Here is a 23,653-nt window from a genome sequence, read left to right on the forward strand (position 1 = left end):
TAGCGTATCTGCTCTCCGGCCAAAAGGCTGCAGGTTCGAATCCCGCCTTGGGCATGGATGTTTGTATGTGAAAATATTAGTGATGGTGGTCAGCAGTAGATGGCGTTGGTATAGATGAACATAGTGTGGCTGGTGGATTGGTGGAGACAAAGAGTTGTAGAGTAGCTACTCTCCCCTCGATGAGTCCCTGGACTCCCTGGAGGTGTTATGTAATAATAATAATAATTACTCAGCCTGCATGCACTGTGCTAATCTGCCAATGTATGGGATCCGCATCTTTCTGTGGACCCCTGATTAGATTCCATTAAGCACTGACTGTTTCTAATATTTTTATCATGAGCATATAATGAAAAAACTCCAAAAATTGTATTTCTAGATGAAACTGTATATTAATTTTTTTTATTAGCATTATCTTGTGTATTTTTTATAGTTGTTTATTAGTAGAACTGTCATGTTATATGTTCCCCTTGTCTTCATGACTGATCAATGTACTCTGTATCTGCCTTCTAGGTAAGTAAGATGTGTGTAAATAAAAGCATTTGTACACAAGTGTTACATAAGTGTAATGATAAGGAAGAATAAATGCTTTAGCTAGAAATGTAACAGAAATGAAAATGATCTTATTTTTATAGTCGAAAAAAAGAGTTTCTCAACCTGAGTTCCACAGAATCCTAATGTTATGCGATATGTCACTAGAGGTTCTGTGAGCAACTGTTCTTAAAAATATAAACATTGTATAAATAATATATATATATAGAGAGAGAGAGAGTTTCCTTGTGACCTAAAAATTATTTCAAGGGTTCCTCCAGGGTAAAAAAAAAAGTTATAAAGGCTTGCTTAAAACATCTAGTGATATTGAAATATACTTTCACATAATTTAAAGGGAAAAAAAAATAGATACTTAAATAGCTCCAGAAATAATTGCTCATCACCTATAAGTGGACTGGGTGATTAAAGATTAAGAGTTCCCAAAAGAGTTGCACAACAAGCGACACCAAACTGGACCGAATTGCTCGGACTCTCCTGGGACAGAAAGAAGTGTAAAGAGTTCATTCGGCCTCATCATCATCCACATTTGGCAAGTGCAAGAAGAATGATTGTTATGGGAGATTTTAACTTCAGTAGTATAAATTGGAGAGAGGAAGATGCATGTAACAATAGGGGAATGGAATTTCTAGAATTCTTGAGGGACAAATGTCTTAGGCAACATGTAACAGAGGGAACAAGAGGTTCAAAAATTTTGGATTTGGTTATAGCATCAGAAGAGCTGATAATAACTGAGTTGACGTCTCTCCCACCAGTTGGAGAGAGTGACCATATGGTGTTGACTTGGAAAATGAATAGACATGCAGGAGTATCAAAGAGACGGGAACTTATGTGGAATTATAAGGCAGGTGATTATAATAGTCTTAGACGTCAACTTCGGGAAGTTTCATGGAGGGAGGAATTGGAAGGCCGGGATATCACCAGTGCGTGGGAAATTGTGAAAGAATATTTGTTATCAGCAATGGTAAGTTGTATACCACGAGTGAAGAAGAGGATGCAATTTGGAGTGAAGTGGATGACAAACAATATTAAACAGGAATTGCATGCGAAAAAGAGGCTATGGAAGAGATATAAGGAGACAGGTGAAGAGATGCATGAGGAATATAAGACACAGGCCAGAAGAGTGACTAGTGTGGTAAGGAAAGTGAAATTGGAATATGAGAGGAGATTGGCCCTAAGATCCAAAGAAAATCCTAGGGAATTTTTTAGCTATGTGGCCAGTAGGAGGAGAAATGACTGTGGAAGAATGATATTGTGGGATAAAAATGGGAATAGAGTGACTGATGCAGAGGACATAGTGGAATTGTTCAATGAACACTTTATTGGAGTATTTCATCCTAGAGGAGTCAGTTTTAATGCTAGAGGGATAGGACTGGTACGAGGTCTGGAGGTACAGGAGGAGAGTGTGTTTCAGATACTGAGTACTCTGGATGTCAGTAAAGCTGTGGGACTGGATGGTATTTCGCCACGAGTTTTGAGAGAATGTGCTAGGGAATTGACAGTACCTTTAACGTGGCTTTTCAATGAAAGTCTGGCTTTGGCAAAGGTGCCCAGGGAATGGAAGGAAGGTAAGATAGTGCTATTGCATACGGGTGGTAACAGACTGGAAGTGTCTAATTATAGGCCAGTCTGTGTGTCATCAGTAGTTGTTAAGATCTTGGAGAAAGTAGTGAGGGACCATGTACAGCATTGGGCAGATGAGGGTAATGTTATCTGTGAGAATCAACATGGATTTGTGAAAGGACGCTCTTGTTTTAGCAATATGCTAGCCTTTTATAATAAAGTTACAAGAACATTAGATGAGGGAAAGGCATATACTGCAATTTTCTTAGACTTGGCAAAGGCATTTGACAGGGTGCCACATGATAAGCTGATATTTAAGTTGCAGCACATGGGTCTGGATGTCAGATTGGTCAACTGGATTCAGGATTGGCTGTCTGATAGGTATCAGAGAGTTGTGTATGGTGGAGCAGTTTCCAGGAGGCAGAGGGTTACAAGTGGGGTCCCACAGGGCTCAGTACTAGGACCTATATTGTTTAACCTTTATATCAATGACATAGCCAGTGGATTGCAGGGGGATATTCAGTTGTTTGCGGATGATGCGAAGCTGGGAAGGATTATTAGTAATAGTGCAGATGTGGTAGCCCTGCAAGAGGATTTAAATAAGCTAGATAGATGGGCAAATGAATGGGAGGAGTATCAGTTTAATGCAGCAAAATGTGAGGTCTTGAGGTTTGGGAAACATCGATGGGATGCTGCATTCTCTATGGGAGGAGTTATACTAGAGGAAGTAGGGGAGACGAGAGATCTGGGGTTGATGATTGATAGAAACCTGAAGTTTAGGGGACATATTGCAAAGGTGGTGAAGGTAACACAGAGGATTGCTGCTATTATGAGAAGGACACTGACCTGCAGAGATAAGAGGGTTATCATTCCGTTGTATAAGTCTCTGATCAGACCACACTTGGACTATTGTTCTCAGATTTGGTCCCCAGGATTTGAAGGGGATAAATTAACTGTGGAAAGGATACAAAGACGGATGACAAAGATGGTTTCAGGACTGTACAAGGATAGTTATGAGGATCGGCTGAGAGAATGTGGACTGCAGAGTTTGGTGGATAGAAGAAGGAGAGGTGATATGATTGAGACTTTTAAACTGTTGAGAGGTGGTTACAGGGTTGACACTGGGGAGTTCTTTCGCTTGGTTGATCAGCAGGAAGGAGTGATGACAAGAGGCCATCCCTGGAAGTTACGAAAGGAAACTGTGAGCAAGAGGGTAAGGAGTGGTTTCTTTGTGTGGAGGGTGGTTGAGCCGTGGAATGCATTGCCTGATGGAGTGGTGGGAGCGAGAACGGTCAGTGAGTTTAAAGAGTGGTACGATAAACTTTGTGTTTCTCGGGGGGGGGGACCTCCCCTCGATGAGTCTTGACAGACTTTATGTCTTAGGAAGGACCTCCCTCGATGAGTCTTTTGACTCCTTGGAGGCCTGAATAATAATAATAATAATAATAATAATAATAGATGATGGAAGAGAGAAGAAGAAGAAGAAGAAGTTGCTCAAAACTGGAAAATGCTATTTGAGTGATACCTTAAATACTGAAGATTTTAATTTACTTAGACAGAAATGTTAAGAATTTTGTATATACATAAATTTTTTAGAGAAAAAAACATTTCAAAATATATTACAATGACATTAATGCTTACAGTTAGCCCACACCATTCACAACGCATTCCTGCTAAACATTCAGCAGACCAACATGTCTTCTTACAATGGTGACATTTTGAATTTCCAGGTAAATTTCCCTCTCTCCAGTGGTGGAATTGCGTAATTGAAGGCTAAAAAATAAAAAAAATCAATACAAAGATTATATAATCTCTAATTATATCATTTATATCATCACTTCAGAGTATTTTAAAACAAAACAAAACAAACAACTTCCCCATATAGTTCATTTCATCATGATTTCTGAAGACTCAGGGGTCACTTATGAAGCTCTAGCTGCTCCTCAGTAATGTTTTCTAATCCATGATAAATATCAGTGAGGTTTGATGCATCTGCTAGTCCAGGATAGCTGGACTACTCATCTAGAAGAACCTTACTTTGTTTTGTAAAAAAAGATAGATATATAAATAACTAACAACATAAAGAAAATCCTAATTCTTTCAGAGTAAAATTAGCATATCATGAAAGAGATTGAGAGAAAGAAAAAATATATCAGACTTGCACTCTCTCAGAATCAATATAAAATCCGTGATTTCAAATCACATATCCAGATTTCAGAAGTGTAAGAACTATTTTTTCTTTTAATAAATTTAGTTTAATCCTTTATCCAAGTGTGAGCAAACAAAGTTTGTGCCTGAAAGTATCTTCAGGACTGGGACCTCAATAAAGGTCGAAACTAGTCTGGGTTGTGGCCCTTCCCTTAATGCATTAACATTAGACATATCTGCAAGGAGATGTGTTTTGCATTATGGGAGATACTGAGAAATGAGTGTTCGTAGCTGGCTCCACCTTTGCAAGGAGTGCCCTGGTGTTGTACCACCTTACCCCAGTCCTGAAGATACTTTCAGGCACAAACTTTGTTTGCACACACTTGGATAAAGGATTAAACTAAATTTATTATACTCTAACCAAGTGAAAAATAAACTTTCAAAATATTTTTTCCTTTGCTTGATAATGATCATCAACAAATGGCAAATTAATTACCATGAAAACCTGGAATATAAAACACAAAATAAGGACAGGGAGGACTGCAGGTCAAATAAAAAAAAAACAACAGCAGCAAAAAGTTGGGTGTAACCTGCAAAGCCTTCTTGTTTTCATGTAATAAGGAACTGCAGCAAAAGAGCACATTAGGAAGATTGAATATTTTCAGTTGAATGCAGTCTTCATTGTTTGACAAAGACACATAGTGTACTATATACTGGTGAAACAGAAACTGCATGGGAAGTGGATCAGACAAGGATCCAATGGTGAAGATGGTTCAGAGACCATACCAAAAGTTATTTAGAATTGGTAACCGATCAAACTTTGATTTTGGGAGAGGTGACAATGTGCTGGGATTGAAACACTTACTAAAGAAGCTTTTTTAATTATTATAATAATATAATTCACTGCAATTTTTCATTTTCTTTTTGTATTTGTTTTGATTTTTTAATTTGTGTTATAATTTAAATTTGTATTATGAGTATTATAAATAAATCTAACTACATAGAAATGTATATAGATAAGTCAATTTTTTAATCTTCAAGAAAACGTTCACAGTATTATTTTTGTTCAGATTCCATGAAAAAGGATGGAAAGGGCAATCATATCTATTTTTCTAGATTTCTCCAGAAAATTTTTTCTGAATTTCTGGAGTGTTACCATAATGAGAAAATGTCAACAAATTTCGATTATGCTGACCTAATAACTTCTAAGTCACATGTGAATGACAGTAGACAGATTGCGTACCGAGAAAAAACATGAAGAACTTGAAAGCAAGTAACCAAGATAAAAATTGTAGGATAATGAGTTTGAGGACAGACTGAAGGAAAGTCATTAACAGGAGAGCTTGACAGATGGGTGAGGGGGGAGGGAGGTGAAACATGACCAATAGTTATATTGGTCAGAAGAGCTTAACAGATGGAGAGGAAACATTGTACAGGATGACAGGCAGTGGAAGAAGAAAAGATTATGAAAAGGTATGCTTCATATTTGCAAACAGGGGGAGTGAGATATATTATAAAGCAAAGAATATTATAACAGTGAGGAGGATCCACTCCTGATCACTGCCACTTACTGGTCTTCTTCCTCCTATCCAGCCTGCAGCCCACCTCCAGCCTTCATCTGCTCTCTGTGAGCAAAGGTGCATGCTGTACCTTTGTTCTTGATTGGCCTTGATCTGGAAAAGCCTAATAAAGTAAAAACTGTTTGTGACATATTTATTATTTTCAATCAAAAATGCACTGTAATCAACAGAATAATAAACCTCTTCATCCTGTCCCAGTAGAAGTTTCTCAAGTCATTTGTGATAGGGATGCAAAAGCAGAACTCTAGTTTCCCATTATGATATCAATTATTTACAGACTGGTGATGCTCAAGCACAAATGATAATCTGCCACAATATTTGTGTACAAGAGATGACTGATCATGAGGTGATGATCTATAGAAATTTGAAGTTTAGGGCACATATCACGGAGGTCACCCAGAAGATTGCTTATCAGTGTTGCAGAAATCCTATTCCAGCAGAGATAAAAGAGTGGTGATTTCATTCCATAAAGCCCTGATCAGACCCCCATCTAGGTGTTACTGTATTCACATCTAGTCATCAAAATTTGAAAGATACAAACTAACCTTGGATAGGGTACAGAGGCAGGTAATAAAAATGATATCGGGTCTGTACAATGTTTGTTAGGAGGAGACTGATACTTGGGAGGTTTTCATATTGTAGAACAAGGATAAGCAGTTATCCCTGGAATATGAAAAAAATAAGTGGTAAGTAAGAAGGTGAAGGTAGCTTTTTTTGCATGGAGGGTGCTCAACTATGTAATGCATTGCCTGAAAGGGTCATGGAAGTACAGATAGCAAACGAGCTTAAGAAATGGCATGGTAACTCTGTACTGCTAAGATGGGCTTCGCACGATGTCTTTGCGATTCTATGAGTCTTGAATAATAACAACAACAATAATTAAAAAAAACCTTCTTATCAGTTGACAATTCTACTAAAATATATGCTCTGATACATTACTAGACAATGTCAGCATACCACACACTGCTCAGAACTATTCTGGTATGAGGATTTTGATATGTCAATATTGAGATTCATTAAACCTTAATTAATCACTGTTTAAAAATCCATGCATCATGCTTATAATAATCAATTACCAATTGTAATCAATAATCAAATATCAATTAATAATAATTATTATCATAATTATTATCATCATCACATCGACCTTCATGGAGGCAGCAGACTCACCATTAGGAAGTAGACTCCATAACAACATATTTATCATACTGAACCTTAAACTCTTTAACACTCCCATCATTCACAATACATTCTAGTAATGTATTCTACTCATCCACAATTCTTCATGCAAAAAATTTTTCCCATCCCTATTCTTCTCACCTTTACACAATTATCGATTACACAATTGTCAGGCTTGAATATCATTACCTAGTTTTCATTATAATGTGCAAACATCAGAGAAGTTCCAAAAACAAGTGTCCAAGGCAATATCAGGATTCTGGAATGTTGTTTATGAGGAGAGGTTAAAGAAATATAAATTGAACAGTTTAGTAAATAGGTGAAAAAGAGATGAGGTAATACGATAGAAACATTTATGTCAATGAGGGGATTTTATCTCATTAATACAGAAAATTATTTTAAAATGGTATAATATAAGATGGGAAGAAAGAGAGACCATCCCTGGAGGTTGGTGATGAACAAGGATGTAAACAGTAGATATTTCTTGCTCTCTAAACTTCAGTCCGCTGTCAGTCCTCATCCCCAGATCTCAAATCTCATCCACTTCCCGAAGCACAGTTCCACCAATACGGAACAAAGCCTCATATCATTGCACTCCAAAGTGTAACACATTATTATGGAATGTAGATTATGAAGACAGGTTGAGAATATATGGACTACAGATATTACTAACCAGGAAAAAGGAGTGACAGGAGGTGTTACAAGATTCATAATAGTGCTTCAGGACATAAACAACACAAGAGAAGAAAAAAATAAATTAATTTATTCAACTTACGAATATTTCACTGCTTTTCTACCAGCATCTTCAGAACATAAATTATAACTGACAAGCACATGGACACTACACTAAAATATTAGAAATAATTCAGTCCATAAATGACACAGAACTAATATCCTAACATAGCTCCCTCAATGAGCCGGTTAAATATACAGTTAATTTGGAGAAGTCAGGCTAACTAGTCTTAGAATGATTGTCTACAAGATCTTTGGTAAATTTATGCAACCATACTCACTCAGGTTGGGGGAGAGTGCTTTATAGCAGATGCTGATTCTAAAAGTAGAATCAGCATCTTCTGGACCTATACTGACCGAGTGTTCCTCCATTTAATCCTATGTGAAGGAGTATCCAGGGCATGGTCTTCAAGTCCCAACAACTTCCCATAAAGATGATAGTGGCTATAATTTTTGTGTTCTTCAATGCAGAGTTAACTATCTATTAGTCTGGCCAATCGACTTCATCCTCTTGCACAAACTGCAGGCACAAGAAACTTTATACACTCCAGGATGTGTAAGAGGATGAAGTTGATTTTTAGGAGAGCAGATGAAGAGAGCAGAAGCTGCATGAGTGGTTAAAAAGTGGCATGAATATTGCATTTGTAAAGAACTTTAGCTATATTTTCTGATGTGCCCTTAATGTATGGGACTGAAATAATTTTGTTGTGATCCTGTGCACTGGCTGTATGAGTGATGTGGTGGTGGTGGGGGGGGGGGGGTGGCATGCAGTATTTTATCTATTTTACATAGGCTGTAGCCATACACTAAAAAGGTGTTGAAAGTCCCTGAGCTTAATTTTAAGGACTGTCATTTGACCAAATAGTTGTTGTTTTGAGGATGTCAGTGTTTTGAGAAATGGTTTTGAAGATGTCATACTGTTGGGATAGGTGGTTGTATGATTGCTTATGAAAGTACCTGCCTGTATGTGTGGGTTTATTGTAAATGGAAAAGGATAATGAGGACAAATCATTAGTGTATCTCGAAAGGAGAGACAATTGTTACTTTATTTTTCTATAGTGAAATTTATTTTAGGATGCACGCTTTGAGATGTTTAGTTTGTGAATAAACATCTCAAAACAAATAACAAATAAACAAAGTTAGCATTATAAGAGTGTCCCTTTTATAATATCATTGGCTTTTTACTCAAATTTTAGGGCATTACTGATGTTTTATATATAGACAGATATATGAAGAATATATAGGAGGAAAAATTTGAACATATCTTTGCAGGATGTTGCTGGTCGTCTTCTTATTCAGCAGCATCCTGATGTGTGTAGTGATATACATTCCTCTGCTGTTAAAGGAAGGAAGGAAGTATGATTGAAAGAAAGGGAGGGCTGGAAAAAGTGGGGGCAGAGAGATGCGGGAGAATTATTGCTGAGGCAAGGGGTATGGTGAACCTTTTTGAAAAACCTGGTTTTTTTTATTATTAAATGTGTTCAGATATTCATATATCTGTCTATATATAAAAACATCAGTAATGCCCTAAAATTTGAATAAAAAGCCAATGACATTATAAAAGGGGGGCACTTCTAAACAAAAATAGGCTAAATAGCCATAAAATTAATATTTACTTAGAGGAATAACATGGGAATTTTCCCAGAAATAATACCTTATGTCTATGTGTTTCACTCTTGATTATTGTGTCACAGATTCCATTAAAGATTAACTCTGTTAATTCCATTGCTAGTAAAATGTGATGCCTGCTCTTCCATTCTTTCTTTTTCAAATTCACAAAGCTCTCGACAACAGATTTCTCTCCTTGACAAAAAAACATTACAAATACTACCTCTTCAGAATCTAAGTCAGATGTTCTCTTTTTTGCTCAGGGAATTACCTCTGGAAAGCTATTATTTTGGTATGTTATGCAATGTATCCAGCTCCATTCTGAATGTATCATGCATTTGACAATATTCTGTACATCTGTTCTTTATCTTATGAAATAGGTAATAACTTTTGGTTCACCAGTTCGTGAACCAAATCTTTAGTTAAATTCTCAGTTTCATTGCATTATGTAATTATAGGTAAGACACATCTGTCAAAAGCTTTTTTCTTCAAACTAATGGGAATATTACAGCTCACTCTCATTCATTAGTAGTCAGGCTACCAAATAATGGGGGTTTCACATTGAGGAGAAAACTGAACATGCAGTCAGAAGCCCCAGTTGGTTTTCTACATTCCTTAAAAGATTTGTATAGAGGTCTCCTCCCCATAAGTCTTATCTAGTTTTGATCCAGGAAAGTTGGATAATAGATTATTCATACAAATAGAAGATTAGTTAGTCGAAAGATAGTTGTACAACGAGTACAACATCCACAAAAAAAAGGAAATTAACAAGTAGCACACCATAGGATTTTTCTTGTATTCACACTGTTATTGTGCAGGTAGTGTGCAGAGGTATAGTGATTTGTACTGAATCAATCAAAGTGTGCTTCAGGAGGTGAATGATATTCAAGTATAGGTGTAGGTTTCTGTGGTTTAGCAGTTCAAAAGAAAGATTTCGGTATTGGGACCACATGTTTATTAAAATAAACAAACCTGACAAGTTTTGTATGTCGTTTGACTTACATCTTCAGGGGTTATGGGTAACTAAAAGTTTAAACACAAGAAATGAGAAATTACTCAAAATAGTCCATTAAATGTTGTTATGGCAGTCTAACTGTTCATCAAATTAAAAAATCCGAATGCAGAATCAATACATACGTTAATACATGCAATGTTTGAACAATGCTGGATGTTGTCACGTTCACTCTGTAAGAGGTCTGACTTAGGTATATTTTTTATGAACGCTGACCAAACTTGGTGTAGAATTAGGCCCTGATTTTTGTTGCATTGGATTGGGATTCTAAGCATATTTGCAGCTTCCTTGAATTTCCTTGTGAAACAGTTTTTTTTCAATATAAGACATGCTCGTTTTATGCCAAAGTACGTTATGGCCTGTGGAAGTTGTGTGGGATGCTAGGCCTGATTTGTGTTCTCTCCTTTTTTGCACGTCTTTTTGATGTTCGTTCATACGAATTGCCCCTGATCTTTCTGTCTTGCCTACGTAACAGATGCCACAGGAACAGTAAATAGACACCTGGCTTTTTTAAAGGGTGATGTGGAGGTTTTGGGGGATGTAGAAATCTTGATAGCAGTAGAAAAGCTACTTTAATGTTATGCTTGTATATTAATCTGGCCAATTTGTCTGTAACATTCTCGATGTATGGTAGCATAATTGCGTTCTTGAAATCTTGCTTTTGTGAGATGCTTGTAGGAGGTGTGTTGAGGATTTTCTTGATTGTCTTAGGTTCAAAACCATTTTTTGTGAGGATCTGTGTTAAATAATGTAATTCTTCCTTCTGCTTTTCTTCTGTGTTGGAAATATTGTAAGTTCTATCCCTCAAGGTTTTTATTAAACCTATTTTTTGCACGGGGTGGTGGTGAGGCAGCATTAAGAAATCTTCCCATGTTGGTGGGTTTTCTATAAATGGAGAAAGATAATCTGTTTTCTTTTTCATTGATTTCTATTAGGATATCAAGGAAAGGTAGTTTTTTATGTTCTTCCTGTTTCAAAGTGAATTTTATGTTGTTGTGCAGAATATTAAGGTAATCTTTAAAAGCAGTGAGTTCTTCTGTTGTTAATGTCCATATGATGAAAATATCATCTACATAACAAAGCAAACTTTTCAGTTATTTATGATAGTTGTTTAGTGCATTATTTTCAAAATTTTCCATATATAGGTTTGCTAAAGCTGGGGATAGAGGAAGCCCCTTGCCAGTCCTTTTTGTTCCCAAAATTTGTCTTGATACATGGAGAACATATTTTTTATGCAATATTTATATAGTTCTACAATGTCCAGTGGAAAAAGATCTTCAAGGAGATTCACTGTTTAATTTCTGGGAATATTCTGGGAATCCTAACAAAAAATGGTTTTGAACCTAAGCCAATCAAAAAAATCCTCAACACCTCATATATGCATCTCACAAAAGCAAGATTTCAAGAACGCAGTTATGCTACCATACATCAAGAATGTTACAGACAAATTGGCGAAATTACTATACAAGCATATCATTAAAGTAGCTTTTTTACTGCTAGAAGAAAGATCAAAATTTCTACAGTCCCCAAAACCTTCACATCACCCTTTAAAAAAAACAGGTGTCTATAAAATTTACTGTTCCTATGGCATCTATTACTTAGGCAGACAGGAAGATCAGTGGAAATTCGTATGAAGAAACATCAAAAAGACGTGCAAAAAAGGAGAGAACACAAATCAGGCCTAGCATCCCACACAACTTCCACTGGCCATAATGTACTTTGGCATAAAACAAGCATGTCTTATATTGAAAAAAACTGTTTCACAAGGAAATTTAAGGAAGCTGCAAATATGCTTAGAATTCCAACACAATGCAACAAAATCCACGGCCTAATTCCACTAAGTTTGGTCAGCAGTCATAAAAAATATACATAAGTCAGACCTCGGACAGAGTGAACGTGAACAACAGAATGTGACAACATCCAGCACTGTTCAAACATAGCATGCATTAGAGTGTGTATCAATTCTAAATTTGGATTTTTTTAATTCGAGCCATAACAACATCTAATGGATTATTTTGAGTAAATTCTAATTTCTTGTGTTTAAACTAGTGTTGCCAAATGAAAATTACTAAAAACAGCTAAATCTTAAAAAAAAAATGAGCTAAAAAGGAGTTAAGAATAAAAATTTGAAGCTAAAATGTTAAAAGTAGTAGCTGAAGTTACTTACTTTATTCAAGTTGAAGTGATACTTGCATATAAGTGGCTAAATACATCTTCCATGTGGTCTTCTGCGCTTAATTCGCCCACATTTTCACTTAGATTTTCAGCTTTATTATATGTGGCCATCGTTCCAATATTATTCAGTGTAGATGCTGGTAAATGATAGTCTGTACAGCACTTGTTGTTATGCCTGAGGCCATACTTGACTGACAAAATAGCTGTACCATTGGCAGTTCCGTCTTGTTTCTTAATTAGTTTTAACTACAGTTATAAGACAAAAAATTTGTTCAATTTTCACATTAGAATGTGTCAGTATTAATAAATTTATTGCACACTGAGCAATTTCTTTAAATGGATTCATTCTAGATGTATCTTTATATTCTTGTACTTCAGTCCAGAATAGCTCAATGTTTTCTATATTTGTCCATTTATTTAAGTGGATAGTATTGTACTGATATTCAGCAGCAGCAACATCTTTTTCTGTTTTCAGTATTATTTCTAAGATGGGGGTAATAGGTTCTTTTATATTTTTGGGGGTATTGTCAACAGAAAAAGAAGACATCATTCTTAAAATATTCAAGTTTTCAGGCAACCTTTGCTTAAGCTGTTTGAAGAGACCAAGAAGAAACTGTCTTGTATACTCCTAAGATTTCGCTCATCATTTTGCATTATTTTCTTTTGTATCATCAACCTCTGAAATTTTTCTTTCAAATCTGTAACCAAGATTTGGATTGGGATCCAAATAGTCATCAATCTCTGACTCTAGAGGATCAACTGTGGATGATGGTAGCACTAACATATTAGCAATAGAGCAAATCAAACGAGAAAGGTCTTCAAATAATCTCATCTTATCCGCACTGTTAGATTCGAAAATTTTGTTAACTTGCTGAACTTGAACTAGAACAGGATGCAAAAATAAAAGGCACAACAGATTCCTTTCATCTTTGTAAATCTCCCACAAAATTTGAGCTTTGTAACATTTCTCAGTCACCTTACAACTTCGAAGTGAGTTTTTAATTCCAACCACTGGCTGAGAATTCTGTCTACTGGAGATTCAATGGAGAGCCACATTGTTGCATAATTGCTTACAATTTTGAGGAGCATCATTTTCGCTGATAGTTTGATATAGCTCTTTGTATGCTGCTCTTGAAGAAGAATGTGAAAACCACTTATGTGTTTCGGCAACTAAAAATTCTAATTTTCTTGGGAGAGATTCTGCACAGGTGTGAGAAATTTCAGTTGTAATGAATGGCATGCACATCTAATTAAAATTAAGGAGGGAATATATGCCTTCAGTTGTTCATAAATGCCATCATAACACTGGCATTGTCTGTACCAATTGCAATGAGAATTTTAATGCCCAGTTTCTTGGTCAAGAGCTCTTTTTTTTTTTTTCAGTGCAACCACAATACCACTAGAGTCACACTTTTCTAGAACCACCATGCTCAGAAATGTATACATAATTTTGTTGAATTTCTTGCTGTAATAAATGATAGCCATTCCTAAAATCTTATTCACTGTGATACCATTCGATTCATCTATTAGCAAGCTGAAATTTCCATCTCCAATGTCTGCATTTAGATCTTCTTCAAAATGCTCACTTAGAATATTCTTTACAATTACAGAGCATTTGGTTTGGTGTATTTTTACCTTTGGCATAATTTGACTGTCTGGGATGATATTTTTGGAAATATCTACTAGATGATCGCAACTGTTGAATGATGAGTGACAACAAAGAAATAATGCTAACCTATCTTCAAAGTTCGCAGTCTCATCAGACTTTATCACAAGCATATTTGTAATAGGAACAGCCTTATATGGAACTGCAGAAGATGTTTCTTAGTTTTGCAATGCTTTACAAGCTAAAAATATTTAGCAGCTATATCACATCTGCAAAACTTACAGTGGCATCACCAGGAACTTCACGCAACCATTTACTAAACATTCCCATTTGCAACCACTCCCTCCTAAATTTTTGCTTGTAAGCTTTATTTTTCTCTTTGCTCATTTTTGAAGGGTATACAACTCTTTACTGCAACAAATTACAATCAGTCTTTGAAAACTTCCCACTCACTATCGTAACTACCAACCAGAACACTGTGCAAAGACTAACTTGTAGCAGTGCTATCAACTTTAAGGCGACAAAATGGCAGACCGTTGGACCACGTGACTGACTTTGTCATCATGATGCCATCATGAGTTTGAAACGTGTACGATGCTCACACCAAATGAACAATACAATCCCTTATCAAATGCGAACATCTGGAAAACTTTTAAAACAATTTCTTTAACAGTAAGTTATAAAAGCAACTAAAAAGAGCTGAAGCTAGTTCTGAAGGAGCTAGATTGGGAGCTAGGTGCTAGATTAAAATTTTCGGAGCTAGGGAAGAAAAAAAAAGAACTAGATCTAGCTCCAAAAGAGCTAAATTGGCAACACTGATTTAAACTTTTAGTTACCTTTAATGCCTGAAAATGTAAGTCAAACGACATACAAAAACTTGTCAGGTTTGTTTATCTTTATTTATCTTAATAAATATGTGGTCGCAATACCGAAATCTTTCTTTTGATATTCAAGTATATTTGAAAAAGATTTGAAGAGGTCAAGAAGAAACCTTTTATTTTATTTTGGAACAATTGTTCCAAAATCTTCTATCTGTTTCAAAGCACAAAAGTACAAGGAAAATGAAAGAAGATGGGGGAAACTGATTCAGCATGCTTGAAGTAGGACATCAGTGCGCGTGTGTGTTTATGAACTTGGTGGAAAGTGGAAGAATGATGGCAGCAAGTTCAGGACAGTATCCATGAAAATACCTCTAGAAGAGGCATAAAGCAGAATGGTAAAGCTAAGAGAAAGTAATTGGAGTGGTCATCAATTAATCAGATGATATGCCATCTAATATGTGAGAACAATATTCTGAGATAGGGTAGATATGGAATTTACATGGTGTTAGGAGTTGTGCAAGAGAGGTGTCTTGAGCAGAAAAGAAGATGCATAGTTTTGTGGAGGCTGAGGAGGGCATGGATGTAGTGTACTTATGAGGGAGACCAGAGGTGTAAATCAGTCCAATACAGAATCTAGATTGTGTTTGGAAATCTTAGCATTATCAAATGTATGTGTGGTCTTTCTTCAATATAATCCTATACGCAGGGCAGCTGCTTAGCTGGACGTCGCCCGCCTGCAAAGCTGAAATGGGCGCCCCCAAACAAATGTCTATTTATTCATTTATTTTTATTTTTGTCATAATCGTGTGAAAAGAATTTACAAAAATGTTTTGTAAATTTGTAACTGTAACTTTGTAAATTTGTAACTTTTTGTAACTGTAAATTTGCAGCAATTATATTGACTTACCTAATTATTATTACTTAATTCATTTACAAAAATTTAAAGAAAGAATGAAACTTTATACTAACACTTTGAAACGGCGCCCACCTAGTAGTGGCGCCCGCCTACAATGCAGGCCTGCTTCCGCTGGCCCTGCCTATAAGATAGGATTATATTTTGATGGCATGATGACAAAGTTGTCCTCACACCATGTAATATGGCAAGGAAATCAACGTTTGATTACTGAGGATCATGTAGTTTGGGATATATGAATACTGCAAGTTTGTCAAATGAAAAAGAGGAAGTCACTAGCCAAACTATGGATAGGATTTGAGGTTAATGATAAAAGGTCAAGGTCACTTGTGAAAAAAGGACAGGCAAAAGCAGCATTGGTGGGGGAATCTGGAAAAGAGGAAAGTAACTAACATGATAAATAATGAATAATCAAAGAGAGAAAACTGAAATCCAAATCGTATGGGGAGGGGATAATATAACATAAGATAGTAATTAGTTAAATAAGTGTTTCTCTCAGCCCTCATCAAATGCTCTGTAAATTTCTAGATTGACCACATGGGTTTTCCCAAAACCATGTGGTCAATCTAGAAATTGCTCTTTCCTTAGATGAGTGATGTTGATAAGGAGATCTGCTATGGATCAAGAGCGGCAGAATCCACATTAATAGTTGCTTAATTCATGATTTTCCAGATCATGAAGAAGATGAATGGTGATGACTTTGCCAATTATTTTCAAAAGAATTCAAATTAGCATAATGGGATGACAGTTCAATAGATGTCTTTTATCTGCTTTCACTGGAATGGGATTAGTGTGTAAGGTGTCCATGCCATGTGGCCAAATAGCAAACACATCATCCATCCTTGGGGGAAAATTCGCTAATCTGAACGAGCGCAGTTTTTATTAGTTCCGATTAGCAAGATACCACTGTATATATATATATATATATATATATATATGTATAGAATTGCAGTAATTTTTCTGTTTTTATAAATTTTATTTAGTTTATTCATCATTGATCATGCTATGGATAATCTGTATTTTATTGTTGCTATGTCATTTAAATTTGAAGTCAAATATGCTCTTGGGTAATTAAAACCATTAACTTGTCCTGTGTTTTCCTGATTCAGTGTTGTCTGTATATCTTCTGGGTGTCTTCCAATTGTCAATATCTTTGTTTTACTTGAATTTATAATCATATTATAATTTCTGCAGATTTCTTATAATTTTGCAAACTGGTATTGGATATTTGATTTGTTATCTGTTGTAATTACTAGATCATCTGCAGGCTTTAAAAGGAGTAAATACTTTTACTCCTTTTGAAAGTTTTTTCATGTGATTATATTATCACTTAAAGATGCCAAAAAATTATATTCTTAGTTTAATCCTTTATCCAAATATAAACAAACAATGCTTGTGCATGGAGTATCTTCACGACTGAGCTACTTGTATGTAGAAGCTAATGAGTTCTCACACACCCTTAGTATCCTAAGGATGTGTGATTTGTACTTTGGGATACTAAGGCAACTGATGTGAAGTCATTGGTCTCTACATATAAACAGTCCAGTCGTGAAGATACTTTACATGCAAACATTGTTTGCTTACACTTTGATAAATGATTAAACCAAGAATATAATTTCTTGTCATCATTAATGAAGCAGGATTTTCTCCTGCTTCATTATTCTTTCTCCTAAAAGTCCTGATGGTGCCCCCTAGCAGGCAATGTTGGTATTCTTGAGTGACTGGGCTGAAGGTCGTCTGATGTAGGTTTCTCAAATTTGGGGCAGTCTCATGCAACCAAATTTGTTGAGGTTTGGATTGTTTCTTAGGGCTGAGGCTGATTCCATGAAAAGCCTTTTGTATTTGAATTTACTATGGTGTATTATCATGGCTTTCTTCCACCGTATTCTATGGCGGGTATCCAGCGCATGGTCTGCAAGACCAGAGTGGCTGTACTGGTGAAACTGGATGTAGTCCTTGTGTTCTGAAATTCTGATATTAACTGTCCTGCTTGTTTGGCCAAAGTAGGACAGGTAGTAGAGCGGATAAGGGATGCCAATTTTTATATGGTCTGTAACAAGAAGTTAAGTCATGTTTTTTTAGGATTTTTGTAATTTTTTCTGAGGAGAGACCCCCCCCCCAAGACCTACCTGGTGTATACCAGGTCCCTTGCAGCTGTAAGCTGTCCTACTTTGGCCAAACAGGCAGGACAGCTGATATCAGAATTTCAGAACACAAGAAGAACTACATCCGGTTTCACCAGTACAGCCACTCTGGTCTTGCAGACAATGCGCTGGATACTCATGAGACTGCCCCAAATTTGAGCAACCTACATCAGAAGACCTTCAGCCCAATCACCCAAGAATACCAACATTGCCTGCTATGGGGCACCACCAGGACTTTTAGGAGAAAGAATAGCTTCCTGCTTCATCCTCATTTACTGTTTGTTGTGCTTGCGTGCACGTGTCTTGTTTTTATAAGTTCCTGTGAAAATGGCAAAGTGATGTTGCTGAAATATTGGAAGTGTATTAAAATTTATTTTAATGTATATCCTATATAGTATACAGGATATTATCCTATATACATTATAGTATATATACTATAATGTATATAGGATAATAGTAAAAATGCATAACCAACATCTAAGCCTTTCCACGAGAATTATTTTTAACTAAATTATGCACGTTTTGAATTTCCGCTTTTTGTGTATCATCATAGTTATCTTCGTAAATTCTAGAAGGCCACAGTTTTTTCTATGATGCTCGACAGTGGTGATTCATGCCACCAATACAGTACGTACTACAGTATTAAAAAGCAAACGTGAATACACAATAAATCAAAATAGGCCTACAGTGTAACCGTACAATTGACAGTATGAAAAAAAATACTATACTGTAATAATAATAAAATAAATAATAATAGTTAAAATAATAATTATTAAATAAAAATAATAGTACACAAAATAATAATACATAATAAATAAAACTTTTTTTTTCCTTTCAAACCGCAGCTCGGATTACTGGAGTATTCGGACTAAAGAGATTCGGATTAGCAAGATACTATTGTATATATATATATGTGAAAGTATAATACTACCTACATCTCTCTATGGGGCAGAAATTTGGACCTTAAAAAAAGAAGCTGAGAGGAAATGGTTAACCTTTGAAATGAATACTTCAAGAAAATAAACAGAACTCATTGGACAGACCATGAGACTAATGTACAAGTATGGCATGATTTGAATATTCCTAACTCAACAACTCTTAACACAGTTAAAAAGCTCCAACTCCATCGGTTTGGTCACAATGCGCGAATAGAATCAGATACTTCCTTGGCTGATATCTGAAGACACTATGGAGGGTACAAGACCCAGGGGAAGACCAATTTGGCATGCCATAAAGTTCAAGAAAATAAACAGAACTCATTGGACAGACCATGAGACTAATGTACAAGTATGGCAAGATTTGAATATTCCTAACTCAACAACTCTTAACACAGTTAAAAAGCTCCAACTCCATCGGTTTGGTCACAATGCGCGAATAGAATCAGATACTTCCTTGGCTGATATCTGAAGACACTATGGAGGGTACAAGACCCAGGGGAAGACCAATTTGGCATGCCATAAAGCCCTCAGAGCTGCATTGGACTTTCAAAGCTGCTGACATATGAAACAGCTTGCTTTGGACAGAAAAAGGTGAAAGGCTCTTATCCACGTGGGACTAAACCCATCTTGAGGATGGAAGAGAAACTAGCAAAGGTTGGTCGATTGGTAGAGCCTCTGCTACTAATTGCTCGCAAAAAGTTAAGCAAGTTTGAGAGTGGTTAGTAGTTGGAAGGGAATCAATCGTTCGATGCTGTTGGCACACTCTCTCTCGATGAGTCTTTGGACTCCCTGGAGGTGTCACATAATAATAATAATAATAATAATACTTTACAATAAAGAACTTTTATTATTAAAAGACCAGAAGGTAAATGATAAAATATACAAAGAGCCAACAAGTTTCACTAGACACTGTCTAGCATTTTCAAGGCTGAACTGGGGTGAAAACAAATGCATTAAGTTACATTTAAAACATACACTTTAGTAACTGTTAGGCCATTACATTTGATTATTCGTGTTTGATGGCGTGCATGTGTTCGAATGCACGCCATCAAACACGAATCGGATTCAGTCAGAATCCGGTACATGACCACGTGTTGTGTAGTTTTTTGCATATTGTAGTTCTGTTGAACTGAGAGAGATTATGAGATTTTTCCATATGTCTTTAAGAATAATACCTTGATTTCTATTTAAATTATTGCCTGTGCGTAGTACCACAGCTGCTTCTTTTAAAGTTCTGTGTCTGTAGTCATTAAAAGAAGTAGCTGTGGTACTATGCACAGGCAATAATTTAAATAGAAATCAAGGTATTATTCTTAAAGACATATGGAAAAATCTCATCATCTCGCTCAGTTCAACAGAACTACAATATGCAAAAAACTACACAACACGTGGTCATGTACTGGATTCTGACTGAAGCATTCGAACACATGCATGCCATCAAACACGAATGATCAAATGTAACGGCATAACAGTTACTAAAGTGTATGTTTTAAATGTAACTTAATGCATTTGTTTTCACACCAGTTCAGCCTTGAAAATGCTAGACAGTGGCTAGTGAAACTTGTTGGCTCTTTGTATATTTTATCATTTACCTTCTGGTCTTTTAATAATAAAAGTTCTTTATTTTAATACATCAGACCAAATATGTACAATTTAAATAATACTTTACATTTTGCAGCACTGAACCTGGCATCCCCACTCCTGTGCTCATTCACTCAGCCCATGAAAGTCTTCTTGTAAGGCCACAACATCTGTCTGATATATGCCTCATAGTTCTTCCTAACTTTTCATCATCTACAAACAACTGAATATCACTATTCAAATCTTCCCTGATATCAATTAACATACAGGCTAAACAGCAATGGCCCTAAAACAGAACCCTGAGGCACACCACTAGTGACTTTCCTCTTCCGGGATATTGCTCCCCCATATACAAACTTGCCAAGACCTATCAGATACCCAATCTCCAATCCAATGCACTAGTCTAATATCCAACTCCATCTCTCTAGTCTGACTATCATCTTATCTTGTGGTAAGGGAATGAGGACTAGATTTTTTGCTTGGAGAGCGGTGAATGAGTGGAATGAGTTGCGTGAGTTAGTTTGTGGGTGATTTGACTGTTAATGTTGTCAGGGAGAGGTAAGACAGTTATTGTGTTGATAGTTTTAGTCCTTCATGATGAGTCTGAGGACTCCATGGAGGTGCCTATGCAATAATAATAAGAGTGATGGACTGCATCTGAATGGTTTTGGCATGAGTCATTTGGAGAGACTGCTGCTGCAAGAGAGAGTAATGAGTACAGAGAATAAATCTGATCAAGTAAAAAGAGATGTGAAAGAGTAAGAGTAAAAAGAAGAGATTAAATTGATGATTTTGAATGAAGAAGTAGGTAGCATGAATATAGATGAGAGAACAAGTGTGCAAGACAAACAGGGAAACGGACATACTCGGGGTGGACGGGGAACACAGTGTGAGAAAGGTTAATGCTCAATGAGGAAGTGAATGTGTGCGTGCAGACAAGAAGGGAATGAAATGTCCTAAGATGTAGAGAGAAAAAACAGTTGGATTTGAAGAAGGTATGGGTAAGAAGAAAAACGAAATGGCTCAAGGAAGGTACAGATAAGTTATCTAATAAGTGGTATCAGTGAAACTTTTACAGATCCAGGAATGAGCTGTTATGTTTGTATACAAATGGCAGAAATATCAGAAACAAGGGAATGTTTGCAATGATTGAGTTTGTTCAACCAAAAATTGTTGGAATAAGTGAGACATGGTTGGATGAGGATGACATCCTGACAGAAATAGAGATGGAAGGGTATGATGTGTTTCATGAAGATAGAAAGAGTAAAAATGGAGGTGAACTGCTATTGGTGATAGAGAAAGAATTATGAATATACAAGGTAGAGATGCAGTGGGGATTGATGACTTTCGATTGATGAATTTGATTTTGAGACAGTATTGTGTGAGATATAGGTGAATAGAATGAAATGCTTACTTGCATGTTGCTACAGACTTGGTAATGCGGTGGGTAATGACCATGAAATGTACAAGCAAATTAACCAAACAAATTGAAAAAGGGTGATTGTTACAGATGATTTTAATTATGGCAATATAGATTTGCATGACCAGATAGCAACTGGAAGTAAAGAAAAATAATTTCTTTAGTTTTTAAAGGAAAACTAAAGAAATGTAACAGAGGGCATGCAAGGATTGGGGATCTTGGATTTGATCATCTCATCAGAGGATGTGTCATTATGAATGAGGCATCATATTTCCCTCCAGATGGTGAGAGTGACCATGAAGTAATTACTTGGATGGTTGTCAGCCATGGATGACTTCTGTGAGGAAAAGGTATATGTGGAACTAAAAGGCTGTTGATTATAAGAAGCTCAGGTGACAGCTTGTAGCTGAAATGAGGAGTTGGGTGGGAGCTTGGGTGCTATTTAAGAACTATCCAGTAGAAGCAATGCCTAAATGTATTTCAATTCCATGAGGAGTACAAAGAACAGGCAAAAGGGTGGCAAAAGTGCAGTATGAGTAGCAGTTAGCTAATGAAGCAAAGAAAAAAAAATCCTACAGAGTTCTGATGTGCAGTCAGCAAAATAAAGGAATGATTATGGTAGGATGAAATTTATTGGAGAAAATGGTATTAGGAGAGTTGCTGTGGAAGATATAATTGAGACATTTAATGAGCACTTTATGAACATCTTTTGTCCTTGTGAATGTGATATCATGGAGAGTTTATGCTCTTACCCAACTTCCAGGGATGACCTCTTGTTCTGCTTCCTCTAGCCAAGTGCTGAAACATTTCTCATGTATCAATCCAGTAAAATCCTTCAAGTAACTTAAATGTTTCTGTCATATCCACCCCCTTTTCATTTCACCTATCAACTTTTGCAATCCACAAACCCCTCAATCTAACCTCATATGGAGCATTCCACAGATCACTCACCATCTTGGTCACTTGCCTCTAGATCCTCTCCACCACTTCCTCATTCCCAAGAAACCCAAGTTACCTGAGCAGCACAGTAATCCAGATGTGGTCATATCAAGACTTTATAAAGAGAAATGATAACTCCCTTATCTCTACTTGTTAGTGTATTTTTCAATAACAAAATAATCTGTGAACTACCTTGGCTACTTAAGCAATACCCTCTTAACTTTAGCTCTATATCTACTACTGTCCCTGATCCCTGGCTTCATCAGTTTCCTGGAGTACAGTTATCTAAATGTGGTACACAGCTTGTAATCTTTGTATTATCCCAAAATGCATAACTTTCCACTTTTCCACATTACATTTACATACATTGTTTTGCCCATACTGTAAGCTTATTTAAATCACCTGCAAGCTCTCTAAATCACCTTGGTTAACTATTATCCTACCCAACTTTGCATCATTAGCAAATAACTGAATATCTTCCTTCAAATAACCACCCATTCCTAAATTTTGATTTTTTGACCAACTTTAGGAATGGGTGGTGGTAATTATAGACCAGTTAGTGGTGGTAAACTAACTGGTCTATAATTTGCTACCACAGACTTAGATCCACTTTATGCAAAGGAATTATTTTGCCCTCCATCCACTCTCTTGGGCAGAATAGAGACTTAAATTAAACAGCCTAGTCAAACGCATCACCAGTTCCCCTGCACATTCTCATAATACATGAGCCGATATCCCAATCAGTCCC

At 36.3% G+C, this 23,653-nt stretch overlaps 1 protein-coding gene across 3 annotated transcripts in view; it reads right to left on the reverse strand.

Annotated features, from left to right (window-relative positions):
* LOC150094613 (diacylglycerol kinase theta-like) overlaps positions 1 to 23,653 on the reverse strand; it is a 570,433-nt gene that overhangs the window by 394,098 nt on the left and 152,682 nt on the right. For 2 of the 3 annotated variants that reach the window (XM_090411564.1, XM_090411565.1), the window contains exons 2-3: positions 5,829 to 5,940; positions 3,751 to 3,882 (exon numbers count right to left, since the gene is read on the reverse strand). In XM_090411564.1, coding sequence (XP_090267690.1) covers positions 3,751 to 3,882; positions 5,829 to 5,940 — 244 coding nt within the window. The remainder of the gene's footprint in view (positions 1 to 3,750; positions 3,883 to 5,828; positions 5,941 to 23,653) is intronic. The other variant, XM_090411566.1, reaches the window with a different exon arrangement.

Source organism: Typopeltis vanoorti, chromosome 21 (assembly GCF_054136105.1).
Source record: "Typopeltis vanoorti isolate ZY-2024b chromosome 21, IOZ_Tvanoo_1.0, whole genome shotgun sequence".
Classification (NCBI taxonomy): domain Eukaryota; kingdom Metazoa; phylum Arthropoda; class Arachnida; order Uropygi; family Thelyphonidae; genus Typopeltis; species Typopeltis vanoorti.